This window comes from Lissotriton helveticus, chromosome 8 (assembly GCF_964261635.1).
Source record: "Lissotriton helveticus chromosome 8, aLisHel1.1, whole genome shotgun sequence".
NCBI lineage: Eukaryota > Metazoa > Chordata > Amphibia > Caudata > Salamandridae > Lissotriton > Lissotriton helveticus.
This window is the reverse complement of record NC_136069.1, coordinates 1,631,106,149-1,631,125,579: the sequence shown is the minus strand read 5'-3', so window position 1 is coordinate 1,631,125,579 and position 19,431 is coordinate 1,631,106,149. Positions and strand designations below refer to the sequence as shown.

The 19,431-nt window shown below is 48.4% G+C and overlaps 1 protein-coding gene across 1 annotated transcript in view; it reads right to left on the bottom strand.

The window, feature by feature from the left end:
• Positions 1–19,431, bottom strand: part of CNGA4 (cyclic nucleotide gated channel subunit alpha 4) — a 192,638-nt gene that overhangs the window by 115,058 nt on the left and 58,149 nt on the right. Inside the window, exon 3 of the mRNA XM_078656282.1 lies at positions 11,974–12,080. Within this exon, the coding sequence (XP_078512408.1) occupies positions 11,974–12,080 (107 nt within the window). The remainder of the gene's footprint in view (positions 1–11,973; positions 12,081–19,431) is intronic.

Here is a 19,431-nt window from a genome sequence, read left to right as displayed (position 1 = left end):
GAAATCAGTGAGTGAGTTGCAGAGGGAGTCAAAGGGGCTGGATTGCGTTTCCGATGGCATCTGGAGAGGAGAATTCTCAGACAATGTGGTTTAGTTTTTATTTTTATTTTATGTTACAGAGTTTTATATAGCGCATGACCCGAATCGGTTATCAGAGCGCTTTACATAGCACCAGTTGCATTACATGAGGACACATTTATTTTTGTTAGGCACGGGGAGATTACGTGATTTCCCCAGAATCACAGGATGTTCAGCGTCATTGCCGAGACTCGAACCCAGTTCCCCAGATGCGAGATCGACCGCTCTAGCCGATAGGCCAAGTCCTCTCCTCTAGTTCTTTGATGTGGTTGGTGGACAGGAGGCAGGTGGCGAGTGAGGCTTTCTTTGGTTCTTTGATGGTGTGGTGGTAGGATTTGAAACATATCTTAAAGGCTGTGCAGGTGCCTGGCTCTTTGCTGGTGCATCAGAGTCTCTCTAGCGGGTTGCATTTCCGTTTTTCTGCTTTGAGTGTGGGGGTGAACCAGTTGGTGTGTTCGTTGGTTCTTCTGGAGGGGAGGGTTTAGATGGGTGCAATTCAGTTGGGCAGTGGTGATCCATTCCGAAAGGTGGGTGGCTGCTTCATTGATATTGCCGGAGCTGCGGAGGGTGGTGGTGTTTAGGGCGGTCTTCCATTAGGATTCAGTGATGCTGATTCAGCTGCAACGGTTAGCAGGAGTGCAGTGGTCTGTTGGTTGGCAGCAATGGTGAAATGGACGATGCTGTGGTCCATCCAGGGGAGTGCGGTTGTGTGGCTGAACTGGATTTTGTTGCTGGATGTAAAGATGGGGTAGAGGGTGTTTGAGGCCCAGTTTGTCCATGTAGTCTAGCAGGGTGGCTGAGTTGGTTTCTGAGGGGTCTTCGAGATGGGCGCTGAGTTTTGGTATGGAGTTGAAAAAGGGGGCTCTGGTCCTGGTGGTCTGTAAGCGACGTACCTCTGATGGTTGAGTGGGTGTTGGCTTGGAGGTGGAAGTTGAAGTACTCCATGTTGGGTGAGTGGGGGTTGTCGAAGGTGGTGAGACTGACGGAGTTCTTGTGGATGATGGCAACTCCTCCTCCGGGTCTGGTTGGCTGGTCCCTGTGGGTCATTTTGTAGCCGGTTGGAGTGGCGGAGGTCTGGGGGTTCCGGCGCTGGGCGTGGTCAGGGCGCAGACAGGGGTATATGGGCTTGCCTTTGGCATGCCACCGGTTGATGTCAAGTCAAGTCAAGTCAAAAAATGTATATAGCGCACTACATACCAGAAGAGACTCCAGCGGATCCAGAACGCCTCAGCCAGACTCATCCTCGACATCCCCCGACGCAGCCACATCTCCGGACATCTGAGAGACCTGCACTGGCTCCCCATCAACAAGAGAATCACCTTCCGTCTCCTCACCCAGGCACACAAAGCCCTACACGACCAAGGCCCGAGCTACCTCAACAACCGCCTCAACTTCTACGCTCCCAAACGCCACCTCCGATCGACCAACCACGCCCTCGCCGCCGTCCCCCGCATCCGAAGAGCGACAACAGGAGGAAGGTCCTTCTCCTACCTGGCCGCCAAGACCTGGAACACCCTCCCTCCCGACCTTCGCCTGACCCAAGACCACCTCTCCTTCAGGAAGAAGCTCAAGACCTGGCTGTTCGAGCAGTAGCGCCCCCCCCCCCCCCCAAGCGCCTTGAGACCCTCCGGGTGAGTAGTGCGCTCTATAAATGCCTTGATTGATTGATTGATACCCAGAGGGTCTCAAGGCGCTTGAGGAAGGGGGGGAGGGTTACTTATCGAATATCCAGGTTTTAAGCTGTTTTCTGAAGGCTAGGTGGTTTTGAGTAAGTCGGAGGTGGATGGGGAGGGAATTCCAGGTTTTGGTCGCTAAGTAGGAGAAGGATCTTCCCCCCATGGTGGCTTTGTGGATGCGCGGAACAGCGGTGAGGGCTTGGTTGGACGAACGCAGCTGGCGGGTGGGGTGTAAAAGGAAAGGCGCATGTTGAGACAATCAGGTCCAGTTTCGTATAGGGCTTTGTGTGCGTGGGTGAGGAGACGGAATGTTATTCTCTTGTTGACGGGGAGCCAGTGAAGATCTTTCAGGTGGGCGGAAATGTGGTCTGTGCAGGGGATGTCTAGTATGAGTCTGGCTGAGGCATTTTGGATGCGTTGGAGTTTTTTCTGCAGTTTTGCGGTGGTACCAGCGTACAGGGTGTTTCCGTAGTCCAGGCGGCTTGTAACCAGTGCGTGGGTGACCGTTTTCCTTGTTTCGTTTGGGATCCAGCGGAATGTTTTTTTGAGCATGCGCAGGATGTTGAAGCATGATGATGAGACGGCGTTGACTTGTCTGGTCATCGAGAGTGAGGAGTCCAGGATGATGCCCAGGTTCCGTGCGTGGTCCGTCGGTATGGGGGCTTTACCTAAGGCCGTTGGCCACCAAGAGTCGTCCCAGGCGGAAGGGGATGAACCTAAGATGAGGACTTCCGTTTTGTCCGAGTTCAATTTCAGACGGCTGTGCTTCATCCACTCGGCTACTTCTTTCATCCCTTCATGTAGGTTGGTTTTGGCGGTGGTTGGGTCTTTTGTGAGTGATAGGATCAGCTGAGTGTCATCCGCGTAGGAGATGATGTTGAGGTTGTGTTGATGTGCGATGGTTGCGAGGGGGCTCATGTAGACGTTGAAGAGGGTAGGGCTGAGTGATGATCCTTGCGGGACGCCGCAGATGACTTCGGTGGCCTCTGACTTAAAAGGGGGGAGGCGGACTCTCTGAGTTCTTCCAGCGAGGAACGAGATGATCCAGTCCAATGCTTTTCCTTGAATTCCGATGTTTCAGAGGCGTTGTATCAGGGTGCTATGGCAGACTGTGTCGAAGGCTGCGGAGAGGTCAAGGAGGATGAGGGCCACTGTGTCTCCGTTGTCCAGTAGTGTTCGAATGTCGTCTGTTGCTGCGATGAGGGCGGTCTCGGTGCTGTGTTTGGCTCGGAAGCCAGACTGTGAGGAGTCGAGTGATTTGTTGGTTTCGAGGAAGGCGGCGAGCTGGCTGTTAACGGCTTTCTCGATGACTTTGGCAGGGAATGGGAGGAGCGAGATGGGGCGGTAGTTTTTGAGTTCGGTGGGGTCAGCTGAGGGTTTCTTCAGAAGGGCGCTGAGTTCGGCGTGTTTCCAGCTTTCTGGGAATGTGGCGGAGTTGAGGGAGCAGTTGATGACGTCTCGGAGATGGGGTGCGATAATGGAGTCTGCTTTGTTGAAGATGTGATGGGGGCATGGGTCTGTAGGGGATCCTGAGTGGATGGAGTTCATCAGGCGAATGGTGTCTTCTGTGGTGATTGGGTTCCAGTCGAAAAGGTTATTCGGAGGAGGTACCGGTTCGGAGGTGAGTGGGGTGGGCTGGTTTGCGGGTTGGTTGTCAAAGCTGTTATGAATGTCGGCGATTTTGTCATGGAAGAATGAGGCGAGGGAGTCGCAGAGGACTTGAGAGGGGGTGAAGTCGTTGGAGCTGGCGGTGGGGTTGGTGAATTCTTTGATTATGTTGAAAAGTTCCTTGCTGTTGTGGGCGTTGTTGTCTAGTCGGTCTTTGAGTGATGATTTCTTGGCTGTCCGGATTAGTTGGTGGTGTTTGCGGGTGGCGTTCTTGAAGGCGGCTTGGGTGATAGTGTTTGGGTCTTTTTTCCAGGTTTTCTCAAGGGAACGACAGAGCTTCTTTGATTTCTTAAGGTCATCGTTGAACCAGGGGGCGTTCTTGCTTCCTTGCTTGATTTGATGTTTTTTCAGGGGTGCTAGTTTGTCGGCGGTTTGGGTTAGCCATTGTGTGAGGTTGATGGCGGCTTGGTTAGGGTTCGTTGAGTAGGCGGGGGGTTTTTGAAGAAGCGATGTGGAGATCTGGTCGATGTTGATTTTGTTCCAATTTCTTCGCAGAGTTGGTTGAGGGTGGTAACGGTTGTGGATCGTGGTCTTGTTGTAAATGAAGTGGATGCAACTGTGGTCCGTCCAGTGGAGGGGTGTGGTGTGAGTGAAGGAGATATGCTTGCTGGAAGTGAAGATAGGGTCAAGTGTGTGTCCTGCATAGTGTGTGGGGGTGTTAACAAGTTGTTTGAGTCCGACATTGGCGAGATTGTCCAGAAGGGTGGTAGTGTTACTGTCGTTGCTCTTTTCCAGATGGAAATTGAGGTCTCCCAGTAGAATGTATTCTTCCGAGGGGAGGGCATGTGGGGTGATGAAGTCAGTAATGTCTTCGCTGAATTTTGTACGGGGTCCTGGTGGCCTGTAGAGGAGGGTGCCTCTGAGTGTGGTCTTGGGGTCGGTGTGGATCTGGAAGTGAAGGTGTTCGGCGATAGCGAGGTTGTCTTCTGAGCTGGTTGAGACGTGGATGGTGTTCTTGTGGACGATGGCGATGCCTCCTCCTGTTTGGATGGGGCGGTCCTTACGGATGATCTTGTAGCCGTCCGGGATGGCTATGGTGATGTCTGGAGCTGAAGAGGTATTCATCCAGGTTTCTGTTAGGAAGGCGATGTCCGGAGAAGTGGTGTTGAGTAGGTTCCAAAGGTCGATGGCGTGTTTGTGAACTGAGCGGGTGTTGAGAAGGATGCATTTAAGGTGGGTGGTGTTGGATCTCTGTTCGGTGTTTGTGGGTTTGGTGTGGGTCTTGATGCAGGAGAATTTGCAGGAGTGGCAGGTGAAGGGTCCATGGATGTGTCCTGGTGCTGCTTGGGCGCAGTTAGGGAGTCGGCCGGGGTTCAGTGATAGGAGGGTGGAGGCGTCGTATGTAATGTGGGAGGGGTGGGTGAAGCGGGGACCAGGGGGTCTGGCGCTGGGCGCGATCCAGGCGCGGACAGGCGTAGACGGGCTTACCTTTGGCGCACCTTCGGCGCGGCCACAGCGCGTGGACGCTGCACGTTGTTGCATCTGCCTTAAATGGAGAGTGGAGGGGGGCGGAGCGTGGGAGGGGCAGCTGGGAGGCGTGAGCTGGGAGGAGACACGGGCTCACAGAAGAAAACAAACACTCCACCAAATGGCAGCCCGGTACCTGAAACGAAACTGGGGCACCGCCGGAGTGCGAGTTAAGGTGCAGAAATTGTTTAAACACTGTGCAGGCCCTTTTAACTTCCCCACAATGCAAGGCCAATGTACAGAAATTATGAAAGGCAAGCAAACGATGTCAGGCGCTAAATGCGCTATATCAGGGCCAGCAGGCAGCAGGCAAAAAAATCAATGTTAACGATACCAGGCGCTGCGTGCACTTCAAGGCGCTCAATCAGGGCAAGCAGGCAGCAGGGAGCAAAGCGTCTGTTGGGAGGCACAGCGCGAGGGGAGCGACCACTGTGGAGAGGGAGTTGATCTGCTGCACATGCCCGTAACGTGATTTTCAAAAGCTGCTGCGTTTGTAGCGACATTGGTCATGGGTAAATAAAGCTGAAGACCAAAAGTGTGGCACCACACCTAGATTTACGGTACACTCCCTCCTCTCAGCTGGGCCTTGGCTGCTCATCCACATTGACTTGAGGTGCTCTAGCCAAGCCAGCACAGTGACCCATGCAACAGTGGGCCACAGTGAGGGGCCCCGATTTAGAATCCACTGATGACTCCCTGTCCCCTGAACACCTTGTCCCAGCCCCTTGCAATCAGGTTTCCCATGTTTTATATAAGAAGTTCTAGACCGTTCGGTTTCTTTGCACTCCACCCTCCTATATCTTACTGTCCTAATATAAATCTGCGACTACAGGTCCCAGAATGCAAAGAAAGACCCTAGGCTGGATGGGCTCTTCACAGGTGACTTGGCAAACAAGGGAGCTCTGTAGCTCCCTTTTTTAAAAGCACTGTGATGTAGTACATTTGTCCTGCTAGTTTCGAGGAAATCAATTAGACAACAACCCCCAGAATGCATTGAACTGATAAAAGAATGTCCAGGACAGAAACATGGTGTGCCTGGTGCCGGGGCGGTTTCTCCATTCGAGCTCAGGAGCTGTGCCCCTCTTAAATTCCTACACATTTACATACAAATATATTAAATAAATCAATTTATTTAGAGATACGATCGTATCTCTACACAAATCGATGCTGTCTGTTTCAGACTGCCTGCTCCACCTCCTTCTGAAGCAGGAGACGGAAGCCAGGCAGAGAATCAACTTTCTACAATGTGACGCAGGACGCAGGGGTTTCTGTTTTCAAGCCCTTCCTTGCCATTGTAGTCTCAGGTGCTATGCACTCTGTAGGCCTGTGACGCGATGAGCGTCACAGTTTTGGGCATCAGAGACCTTATCCCTGCTTGATTTCAGACATCCATCATTCACATGCAAAAGATCCCACCTTTTCATCATATGTGGGAGTGGATGCAAGCACGTCTGATTTGGTGCCTTGTTCTAGGTAATGGTAAGTATTTGAAAGCTAATCTCGGGTTTTATATATTTTGTGCTTAGACCCCTCACCATGCTAATCTCCCCCAATGTGACATCCCAGGCCCTGGCTGCACGTCGCTGGCCCCGTTAGAACGGGAGCTACAGCATTTGTGCCCATGGGAATTGGATCCAAAAGACGAGCAGGCCAGCCAACGTTCTTGCTCCCTTGTGAAGTTGATACAAATATCCAAGTTAACGGCAAAGTGAAAAACATGTGCTTACAGTGAACAGTTCTCTGATTTATGATGGTTTCCAACAAGTTAGATAAGATGTCCTAATGGCTTTCCTTATTTGTTCATGACCAACATTTCAAATATGTTTGTACTATGTTGGCCCTGATAGGATCCTATGGGGACGATTTGGGAGTCACAGCCAGAGACCTTGTTGAGTGATCCTAAACCGCTAAATCTCAGTCGGGGATGAAGAGGGACATGAAATAATAGTGGGATATGGGCCACCATAGAGCAAACATTTTGATGCTTGTGGCTCTCTAACTCTTGACCCACGATTGAAGGGAGGAGACTCGTGTGGTGAAATGGCTTAGTGCAATATTAACATTACTTTAGTATTGGAGAGCATAATAAATCTAATAAACAATAAGGATGCTTATTACACTGTCTGTGTATTTTGGGACATTTTTTACCCAGATTTGCTATCAGGTCACCAACATTTATACCATGCTCAAGCTGAAAACTTGGAAGACATAAGGCATGAGCTTAGTGTCATGCCTTTCACCATCAGTGTTGTACTACGCCGATGGTATGAAGATTGATGGAAGGAGCGTCGTGTTCACAGAAAGTCTTCAGTCCGGTACTGTATTCCAAAGTTTTATTATTCAAAAATGAATCCAACACCAGAAAAAAATCCAACAGAACAAGTGTCCAATCAAATGTGAATTTAACAACATAATTCCATCTGAATCAATGCTTCTTGATCCATAAGAAAATAACAACTTAGAACAGCCAACGCGTTTCGTCCATTATGGACATCATCAGGGCTCACAACACATAACAGTTCAATGGTGCAGTGGCCTGAACCCAGAACATCTAATCTTCACCGCGATCCCCAAACAAAATTGACAGTCATTCTCCTGGCTGAATCTTCTAACATCCAGGCATCCTATTGAATTCTGGCCTGGATATTGTAACGCATTTTTGTTAATTATCTTCAAATTCTGGACGAAAAAGGTAATGTCCTTCGAGTTCCAAGCCGGCGACACTGGGTAGGTATACATCCACTGTACGCCAATGGTTGTGCTGGCCTCAACCTCACCGCTACGTTTCAGCACATCTCAGAATTCCAGGCTGAAAGAAACCATGGCCTCTTTTTTACAGAACAGACTCCAGTGTCCTCACCGTTGAGCAGACCAGGGAATCCCTGGCAAGAGCCGACAACCACACCCAACCCCTTCCTTGCAGGAATGGCTGCAAGGCTTGGGAACAAAATGTGGCATAACAGAGCAGAAAGCCGCACCCTGCAGAAGGTGTAGGTGTACGTGCTCTGAGCTCAAGTATACATGTGTACTGTGGAGGACTTCCTACATTACTGTGTCCTCCTGCCCAGCGTCCTGGTGTAAGTATCCCATCCCAGTCCTTTTCTCCCTATTGCTCCTGTGCCGCTACTGCCAGTGCCCTCAAGAGAATGTGTTCGGGGTCACAGCCCCGGTCCCATCATCTGTGCCCCTCTATCACTGTAACTGCGCATTATCCCCATGTCACTGGAAGAGCCCCAAATTCTGTGCCAGGGTCCCAATGTGCTTGTGTGTCTGTCACTTAAGCAATCAGTGTACTGGAGTATGACAGTAAAACTCGCCCTGTCTTCATGCCCCAAAGTTAACCCTCATGCCAAAAACATGGATCGATTTATGACATGAATGATACAACCGTTAAGGCAGTGCATTGAGTGACTTAGTTCCTGTCTTATTTTACATGATTTACTTAATCTTGCATTCCCCAAGAGATAGCTATTTTATAATGTTATTGTTTATCTGTATTTTTTTCTGTGCATACTTTGAGCCATGTCATGTTTATGAGGGGATTTGATTGAGCACGCCGGCGCTAAGGCTGAAGCCAAACAAAGTGCCTGTCAGTGGGTTGGCCTCTCTACAGAGCATAAAAAACAATTTATATGTATTCCATTTGCCAATTAAATTCTGTGGAAATTATTGTGAAGAGGGTACACAGATATCAAAATATTTGCGAGGTAAGAGAAAATAAAGTGCTTACATTTGAGGGAGTGCAATGTATGTTTGGGGGAAGTGAAGTGAGAGAGATTGAGGAAATGCATTCAATGAAGAGAGAAAAGAGGGTGCTGAAGAGGAAAGAGAGGGGGTTGAAGATGTGCAGATGGACAAGATATTCAGAGAAAAAGAGGATACATATCTAACATGAAGCGCACATAACTGAAGGCCGAAACTCCTTCCACAAGCCTCAATGCTATTTAACTCACTGACTCACAATTTCAGACTTGAAATATTTCCAATGTTAATTATTTATAACAAATCCTTGTTGTTATTTATTTATCTTAAACAGCTAACAACCATTGACAAAGCCAATTGCACTGACAGTTTTCGGTGTATGTCAGTTCTTGTGTCATTTATCTGGATGCAATTATATCTCACAAAGAAACAAAAAATGCCACTCAGGTGGCACAGTATGGGAATCACAAAAATGTATTTGACATGTTCCTTTATAGAGAGCCCCCACTTTATCATTCCACTTAAAGACCTGTCTGCACATATTTCTATATAACTGGTTGCAGCCAGCAGCTGTGGGTGCTTCTCGAAGCCTGGTTAGAGCAATTTTTTCCAAAGTTAATGCTGTATGCAGTGCAAGACACTGAGCATGCATTCATTTTAAAGGGCTAAAGTTGTCACGCTGTACAATTTACATATTCCAGTAACTGTTAAACATATTGATGCAGTAGGACATTGGGCAGTTTTTAATGTGTTTAATATTCCAAGACTATATGTTCCCACTGCTTTATATGCCTTGCTTTATCACTACACCCATTTGCTTTAAAATACACCATTTGCCATTCTTTTTTTCATTTTTTTTGTCGGGAGAAGGACCCACCCTGGACCCCAAGGTTTGTCCATTAGCCTTGTTTGTGTCGCTCGCTATATGAAAGTCATGCCCAACGTTTCTGCCCACCACTTTCAAATATCACCAGCCGCCACTGTCCTGGTGCTGTGGAGTTATGCGGTCACCACAGCATCCGAAAATGAGTCCCACGCAGACCTGGTGAGTTTACCCTGATGCAAGCACGTCATGTCATCCTGGGGGGGTGGGGGCACCCGCAACACTATACCCACGCAAAAGGCAGGTAGGACCATCCTCGTATCCTATAAATATTTTAGAGCGCCACGAGGCTTATAGCGCCATGCAACATTTTACAAGAACTCAACCTGATTTGATAATAAGGCAGTGCTCAGCAGCAGAGGCGCTACCGGGTGTTCCCTGCGTGTGGGCGCTACACACACCATCCCATCAATGTTATCTACAGCAGGCTGTTACCAAAATTCACCTTGGTTGACTTTAACCTCTCAGCGAAAGAATTCTTCGCTGGCGCGGGGGCAGGGAGCGATTATCACCCTTACTGAAAGTGTACAGAACACCCCGGCCTAATGCGGCAACACTGCGAGTAACGCGAGGTTTACAGCATGTGTTGGAATGTGAGCCTTAATGACCCGCTAAGTGCTACGCTCCTAATTACAGTCACACCTCGTGGTGCTAATGAAGCCAGCAGCGAGGCGCTTCGGCAGGCAGACGGGGCCTTTCTAAAGCCTTGCAACACTTGTTATTCATTCCCATGTTACTGAGGCTCTGAGTATGCAGGAAAGGTCTGCAACTGCTGTTAAAAATGTGATACACCTGTGCCGGACCCGGACCCAGCATGCTTTGCAGCTCCTCCTGTGCCCTGAATGTACCTGTGCAAAAAGAACAATTGATGGACAGAATGCAGAACAATGTCATACATTCACCCCAGTACAGAGATCCGGGCCTAAATCCATCTTTTTTTTTGCTCACCATGCCATTCCAGTTTGGACTCAGCCAAATCAGTCTTGACCCTGCGCCCAAAGGGAATAGTCCAGCCCGAACTGCCAGGCCAGGTCCTCCCTGGACAGAGGTGGCATGGTGAGCAAAAGAATGATGAATTTAACCCAGAGCTCTTGACTGGGAGTAAATATTTTGATTTGTTCTGCATTCCGTCCATCAATTGTGTACCTTTAGCTTTCTCACCCTAAGTGCACCAGGTATGCCCAGACGTGGGTCCTAGGCTCAATGTGCCACTGGAATCAAGCTATCCTGGCTGTAGAGGGGTGAAACTCCGAAACTGGTCCTAGGATGCTTGTTTCCGGTCAAGGGAGGACCTGGCTTGGCAGTTCGGGCTGGACTGTTCGCATGAGGCACAGGGTCAAGACTGCTTTGCATATGGCCAGGTCTGAACTGGGGTGGCATGGTGAGCAAAAGAATGATGGATTTAACCCAGCTCTCTTGACTGGGGGTGAATGTTTTGATTTGTTCTGCATTCCGTCCATGAATTGTGTATCTTTTGCTGAATGTACCAGTTTCCCAGGGTGCCTGGCACACGGTTATGGGCGCTCCCTCATTTTTTGAGGGGGAGAGCCTCAAACAGATAAAAGAATCATGCGCATCAGTGCATCCGGGGGGACGAACCCCGCACCAGAAAGGAGAGCTCTGAGGCTTCCACCATCTGGTTCATCCCATTATAAAATCAGGACTACAAGTTCCAGAATGCCAAGCTCTCGCAGAACTGGATGAGCTGCTTCTGCGAAACTGAGACTCTGGCTTACATTTACATATGTGCAACTGTTTATATTTACCACTGGGGTCTGGAGTCCTATGAAGGGGCCTGCGCCCTTCGGCAGGCTCAGTATATAGGGGGCACTCCTCGAGTGTAGCCAGAACACTCCACTGAATCAAAACAAGCCAATGGCCCCACCCTCATATTCAATTCTGTGTTTCTCATGCTCCCCTAGTCCATGCATGAGTAGATTCTAATTGTGACTGTATTTATATAGCACTTACTACGCCTGACCCAGCATCAAAAAGCTTTTTGGCGAGTAGCACGCCAGGAGTTTGCTTTGCATTCTGAGTGTATTTTAATCCTATTATATAATGAGGACTACAAGTCCCAGGATGCAAAGGAAACAATCTGGACTGGAATGAGCCACTCATGCATGGACCTGGGAAACCTGAAGCTTTTTTCTGTAACTAATTACACAACCCCAGGAAACCCTAACTCAAGTGAGATGGGGTGACCCACCTGCCCAAGGAGAGAACCAATGGTTGCTGAATAAAGTGCAGGAAGACGTATGTTTATTCCATAATGGAGACTCAATCCACAGCTCTAGCTGCAACTCCACCAGTGTCCCAGCGCCAACTGGTCATCGAACATCCCACAGCCCATCCACAATCACTAATGGGACCTTCTTCACCACACATGCCACATCCCACCACTCAACCCAAGATACCACACAACTCTGCAGATACGGTGCTGTCCCTGTAAGCACTAGTGTTACATGGATGAGCTTCTGACCAGTGGAACCTACCCACCTGTGTGAAACCAGGCCACGGTGTCCAGCAGGTAGAGGAAGTCACACAGGTAGTCCAGGGTGAGCCAGATGGGCAGGTACCTGTACTGCATCTCCGGGAAACAGGACCTGGGGATACAAGAGAGGTCAGTGCCAACAGCAGCTTGTAAAGGCCAAACAAGTCAGAGGGTTCTACTCCAGCACATAATGACTAAGGCTTCTTCCAGTTTTCTGTTTTTACTGATTTCTACAGATAAATACACATAGAAAACAATCTATTTCCGGTCTGTATTTATTTTTAAAAGCAGAAAAATACAGAAAATTGTGCTTCTTTTGAGTGACTCACCTTGTTGTATTTCATGAATTCTAGACCAGCTGCTAAGCAGATAGACACCATAAGAAATTACAAACAGGGTGGGATTCCCTTAAATACAGGCATATGTTAACATATATTTATAAAAAAAAGGCTACTATTTACCTCTGGGTGTAGAGTCTTCTTATATTTGGCTGCTTAGTGTGCCTAAATGCAACAGGCATCTAAGTAGGAGACTAGGAGTGCATGTTAATCAGTTAAATAAATGTAGAAATATATCAATTTACGTCTCCATTTATTTAAAAAAAAAAAGGATAAATACGAATACAATGGCCAAAAAATAAAAATGGATAAGTACAGACGGAGATGTTAAAAAATGAATACCATAAAACCAAGAACCCTAATTATGACTCACTTCTTGGACAGCTGAATTCTTTTCGAGGCAACTTTAAGCTGGTCACAAATAGACATGAAACACAGCACAGCTGAACATGCATCATGAAACCAGGTTGCCCCAGCCAGCAGCCACCTTAGAAAGAAACAAAGAACCCCGGTGTGTAACATCACAAGCTGCTATGAGATAAATGAAGGTTTGAAAGTGCCTTTGGCTTTCTTGGGCTCTGGGTCTCTATGAAACATGGAGATCTATTTAGTCCCTGTACACGTACCAGGTATGTCTTTCTATTTGTGTAAGTGAGCCAAAATTAATCCTATATAGAGCACATGAGACAAAATTCACTTTTTGCCACTTTATAATATATTTATTACCACCCACCGAAACCTATTTTTACAGCCATATAATATCAAAAGATGAAGTTAAAACCTGAAAGTTTCAAACTTTCAGGGTACATGCAGATGTTTGAAGTGGCTGAATAATGGAGTTGTTTTCCCTGGATTATTACTCCTTGCACAAAAGTAACACAAAGATCTCTACAACAAAAGCATTGCCCTACTAAGTTACCTTAAAGAAAACATTTTGAACCTGCACTCACACGCTAGGCTCTGCAGCAGGCACATTAATCATCTGAGATATTTTTTGATGATTCCAACCAGTGCTCAGAGGGTGAAAAACAGATCTCCCCAGCAAAAACATGTCCAGCATTGCTGTGCACTGAAGCCTGCTGGATTCACATGCAGCCAGATAGATGTACGTACATTCCGGAGCTTATTTAGCAATTCGGTAACCTGTTATCAAATCACTAAGTGCGTTTAGTATATTCGAAAAAAAAACTTTTACTGTTCATAAATCCTGGATATACTGAATAGGATGGTTTGCGAACCCTAAATGAATTTGTGCATGTACACATAGATCTGACTGGAATTGAGGTCACTAGATGCAGTTACGTGAGGTCACTAGATGCAGTTACGTGAGGTCACTAGATGCAGTTACGTGAGGTCACTAGATGCAGTTACGTGAGGTCACTGAATAAAGTTACGTGAGTTCACTGGATGCACTTACATGAGGTCACTAGATGCAGTTATGTGAGGTCACTAGATGCAGTTACGGGAGGTCACTGAATGCAGTTACGGGAGGTCGCTAGATGCAGTTATGTGAGGTCACTGGATGCAGTTACGTGAGGTCACTAGATGCAGTTACGTGAGGTCACTAGATTCAGTTACGTGAGGTCACTGAATAAAGTTACGTGAGTTCACTGGATGCACTTACATGAGGTCACTAGATGCAGTTATGTGAAGTCACTAGATGCAGTTACGTGAGGTCACTAGATGCAGTTACGTGAGGTCACTAGATGCAGTTACTTGAGGTCACTGAATAAAGTTACGTGAGTTCACTGGATGCACTTACATGAGGTCACTAGATGCAGTTATGTGAGGTCACTAGATGCAGTTACGGGAGGTCGCTAGATGCAGTTACGTGAGGTCACTGAATGCAGTTACGTGAGGTCACTAGATGCAGTTACGTGAGGTCACTGAATAAAGTTACATGAGTTCACTGGATGCACTTACATGAGGTCACTAGATGCAGTTATGTGAGGTCGCTAGATGCAGTTACGGGAGGTCGCTAGATGCAGTTATGTGAGGTCGCTAGATGCAGTTATGTGAGGTCACTGAATGCAGTTACGTGAGGTCACTAGATGCAGTTACGTGAGGTCACTGAATAAAGTTACGTGAGGTCACTGAATAAAGTTACGTGAGTTCACTGGATGCACTTACATGAGGTCACTAGATGCAGTTATGTGAGGTCAGTGGATGGAGTTGCGTGAGGTCACTAGATGCAGTTACGTGAGGTCACTAGAAGCAGTTATGTGAGGTCACTGGATGCAGTTGCGTGAGGTCACTGGATGCAGTTATGTGAAGTCACTGGATGCAGTCACGTAAGGTCAGTGGAAGCAGTCACGTGAGGTCACTAGATGCAGTTATGTGAGGTCACTAGATGCAGTTACGGGAGGTCGCTAGATGCAGTTACGGGAGGTCACTAGATGCAGTTATGTGAGGTCACTAGATGCAGTTACGGGAGGTCGCTAGATGCAGTTACGTGAGGTCACTAGATGCAGTTATGTGAGGTCACTGGATGCAGTTACGTGAGGTCACTAGATTCAGTTACGTGAGGTCACTAGATGCAGTTACGTGAGGTCACTGGATGCAGTTGCGTGAGGTCACTGGATGCAGTTGCGTGAGGTCACTGGATGCAGTTGCGTGAGGTCACTGGATGCAGTTACGTGAGGTGAGTGGATGCAGTTACGTGAGGTGAGTGGATGCAGTTACGTGAGGTCACTAGATGCAGTTACGTGAGGTCACTAGATGCAGTTACGTGAGGTCACTAGATGCAGTTACGTGAGGTCACTGAATAAAGTTACGTGAGTTCACTGGATGCACTTACGTGAGGTCACTAGATGCCGTTATGTGAGGTCAATGGATGGAGTTGCGTGAGGTCACTGGATGCAGTTACGTGAGGTCAGTGGATGCAGTTATGTGAGGTCAGTGGATGCAGTTATGTGAGGTCAGTGGATGCAGTTGCATGAGGTCACTAGATGCAGTTACGTGAGGTCACTAGATGCAGTTACGTGAGGTCAGTGGATGCACTTACGTGAGGTCAGTGGATGCAGTTACATGAGGTCAGTGGATGCAGTTACATGAGGTCAGTGGATGCAGTTATGTGAGGTCAGTGGATGCAGTTGCATGAGGTCACTAGATGCAGTTACGTGAGGTCACTAGATCCAGTTACGTGACAGTGGATGCACTTACGTGAGGTCAGTGGATGCACTTACGTGAGGTGAGTGGATGCAGTTACGTGAGGTCAGTGGATGCAGTTGCATGAGGTCACTAGATGCAGTTACGTGAGGTCACTGGATGCACTTACGTGAGGTCAGTGGATGCAGTTGCGTGAGGTCACTAGATGCAGTTACGTGAGGTCACTGGATGCAGTTATGTGAGGTCACTGGATGCAGTTACGTGAGGTCACTAGATGCAGTTACCTGAAGTCACTAGATGCAGTTACGTGAGGTCACTAGATGCACTTACGTGAGGTCACTGGATGCACTTACGTGAGGTCACTGGATGCACTTACGTGAGGTCACTGGATGCACTTACGTGAGGTCACTGGATGCACTTACGTGATGTCAGTGGATGCACTTACGTGAGGTCAGTGGATGCACTTACGTGAGGTCACTGGATGCACTTACGTGAGGTCACTGGATGCACTTACGTGAGGTCACTGGATGCACTTACGTGAGGTCACTGGATGCACTTACGTGAGGTCACTGGATGCACTTACGTGAGGTCACTGGATGCAGTTACGTGAGGTCACTGGATGCAGTTACGTGAGGTCACTGGATGCAGTTACGTGAGGTCACTAGATGCAGTTACATGAGGTCACTAGATGCAGTTACGTGAGGTCAGTGGATGCAGTTACGTGAGGTGAGTGGATGCAGTTATGTGAGGTCAGTGGATGCAGTTGCATGAGGTCACTAGATGCAGTTACGTGAGGTCACTAGATGCAGTTACGTGAGGTCAGTGGATGCAGTTACGTGAGGTGAGTGGATGCAGTTACATGAGGTCAGTGGATGCAGTTGCATGAGGTCACTAGATGCAGTTACGTGAGGTCATTAGATGCAGTTACGTGAGGTCAGTGGATGCACTTACGTGAGGTCAGTGGATGCAGTTACATGAGGTCAGTGGATGCAGTTGCATGAGGTCAGTGGATGCAGTTGCATGAGGTCAGTGGATGCAGTTGCATGAGGTCAGTGGATGCAGTTGCATGAGGTCAGTGGATGCAGTTGCATGAGGTCACTAGATGCAGTTACGTGAGGTCACGAGATCCAGTTACGTGACAGTGGATGCACTTACGTGAGGTCAGTGGATGCACTTACGTGAGGTGAGTGGATGCAGTTACGTGAGGTCAGTGGATGCAGTTGCATGAGGTCACTAGATGCAGTTACGTGAGGTCACTGGATGCAGTTACGTGAGGTCACTGGATGCAGTTACGTGAGGTCACTGGATGCAGTTACGTGAGGTCACTGGATGCAGTTACGTGAGGTCACTGGATGCAGTTACGTGAGGTCACTGGATGCAGTTACGTGAGGTCACTGGATGCAGTTACGTGAGGTCACTAGATGCAGTTACGTGAGGTCACTAGATGCAGTTGCGTGAGGTCACTAGATGCAGTTACGTGAGGTCACTAGATGCAGTTACGTGAGGTCACTAGATGCAGTTACGTGAGGTCAGTGGATGCAGTTACGTGAGGTGAGTGGATGCAGTTATGTGAGGTCAGTGGATGCAGTTGCGTGAGGTCACTAGATGCAGTTATGTGAGGTCAGTGGATGCAGTTGCGTGAGGTCACTAGATGCAGTTACATGAGGTCCGTGGATGCAGTTACATGAGGTCACTGGATGCACTTACGTGAGGTCAGTGGATGCAGTTACATGAGGTCACTAGATGCAGTTACGTGAGGTCACTAGATGCAGTTACATGAGGTCACTAGATGCAGTTACGTGAGGTCACTAGATGCAGTTACGTGAGGTCAGTGGATGCAGTTACGTGAGGTGAGTGGATGCAGTTATGTGAGGTCACTAGATGCAGTTACATGAGGTCCGTGGATGCAGTTACATGAGGTCACTGGATGCACTTACGTGAGGTCAGTGGATGCAGTTATGTGAGGTCACTGGATGCAGTTACGTGAGGTCACTAGATGCAGTTACGTGAGGTCACTAGATGCAGTTATGTGAGCTCACTGGATGCGGTTACCTGAAGTCACTAGATGCAGTTACGTGAGGTCACTAGATGCACTTACGTGAGGTCACTGGATGCACTTACGTGAGGTCAGTGGATGCACTTACGTGAGGTCACTAGATGCAGTTACGTGAGGTCACTGGATGCAGTTATGTGAGGTCACTGGATGCAGTTACGTGAGGTCACTAGATGCAGTTACGTGAGGTCACTAGATGCAGTTACGTGAGGTCACTGGATGCAGTTACCTGAAGTCACTAGATGCAGTTACGTGAGGTCACTGGATGCACTTACGTGAGGTCACTGGATGCACTTACGTGAGGTCACTGGATGCACTTACGTGAGGTCACTGGATGCAGTTACGTGAGGTCACTGGATGCAGTTACGTGAGGTCACTGGATGCAGTTACGTGAGGTCACTGGATGCAGTTGCGTGAGGTCAGTGGATGCAGTTGCGTGAGGTCACTAGATGCACTTACGTGAGGTCACTAGATGCAGTTACGTGAGGTGAGTAGATGCAGTTACGTGAGGTCACTGAATAAAGTTACGTGAGTTCACTGGATGCACTTACGTGAGGTCACTAGATGCCGTTATGTGAGGTCAATGGATGGAGTTGCGTGAGGTCACTGGATGCAGTTACATGAGGTCAGTGGATGCAGTTATGTGAGGTCAGTGGATGCAGTTATGTGAGGTCAGTGGATGCAGTTGCATGAGGTCACTAGATGCAGTTACGTGAGGTCACTAGATGCAGTTACGTGAGGTCAGTGGATGCACTTACGTGAGGTCAGTGGATGCAGTTACATGAGGTCAGTGGATGCAGTTACATGAGGTCAGTGGATGCAGTTATGTGAGGTCAGTGGATGCAGTTGCAGGAGGTCACTAGATGCAGTTACGTGAGGTCACTAGATCCAGTTACGTGACAGTGGATGCACTTACGTGAGGTCAGTGGATGCACTTACGTGAGGTGAGTGGATGCAGTTACGTGAGGTCAGTGGATGCAGTTGCATGAGGTCACTAGATGCAGTTACGTGAGGTCACTAGAAGCAGTTACGTGAGGTCACTGGATGCAGTTACGTGAGGTCACTGGATGCAGTTACGTGAGGTCACTAGATGCAGTTACGTGAGGTCACTAGATGCAGTTACGTGAGGTCACTAGATGCAGTTACGTGAGGTCAGTGGATGCACTTACGTGAGGTCAGTGGATGCAGTTACATGAGGTCAGTGGATGCAGTTATGTGAGGTCAGTGGATGCAGTTGCATGAGGTCACTAGATGCAGTTACGTGAGGTCACTAGAAGCAGTTACGTGAGGTCACTGGATGCAGTTACGTGAGGTCACTGGATGCAGTTACGTGAGGTCACTAGATGCAGTTACGTGAGGTCACTAGATGCAGTTATGTGAGGTCACTAGATGCAGTTACGTGAGGTCAGTGGATGCAGTTACGTGAGGTCACTAGAAGCAGTTACGTGAGGTCACTGGATGCAGTTACGTGAGGTCACTGGATGCAGTTACGTGAGGTCACTGGATGCAGTTACGTGAGGGCACTAGATGCAGTTACGTGAGGTCACTAGATGCAGTTACGTGAGGTCACTAGATGCAGTTACGTGAGGTCACTAGATGCAGTTACGTGAGGTCACTAGATGCAGTTACGTGAGGTCACTAGATGCAGTTACGTGAGGTCAGTAGATGCAGTTGCGTGAGGTCACTAGATGCAGTTACGTGAGGTCACTAGATGCAGTTACGTGAGGTCACTAGATGCAGTTACGTGAGGTCACTAGATGCAGTTGCGTGAGGTCACTAGATGCAGTTACGTGAGGTCACTAGATGCAGTTACGTGAGGTCACTAGATGCAGTTACGTGAGGTCAGTGGATGCAGTTACGTGAGGTGAGTGGATGCAGTTATGTGAGGTCAGTGGATGCAGTTGCGTGAGGTCACTAGATGCAGTTACATGAGGTCCGTGGATGCAGTTACATGAGGTCACTGG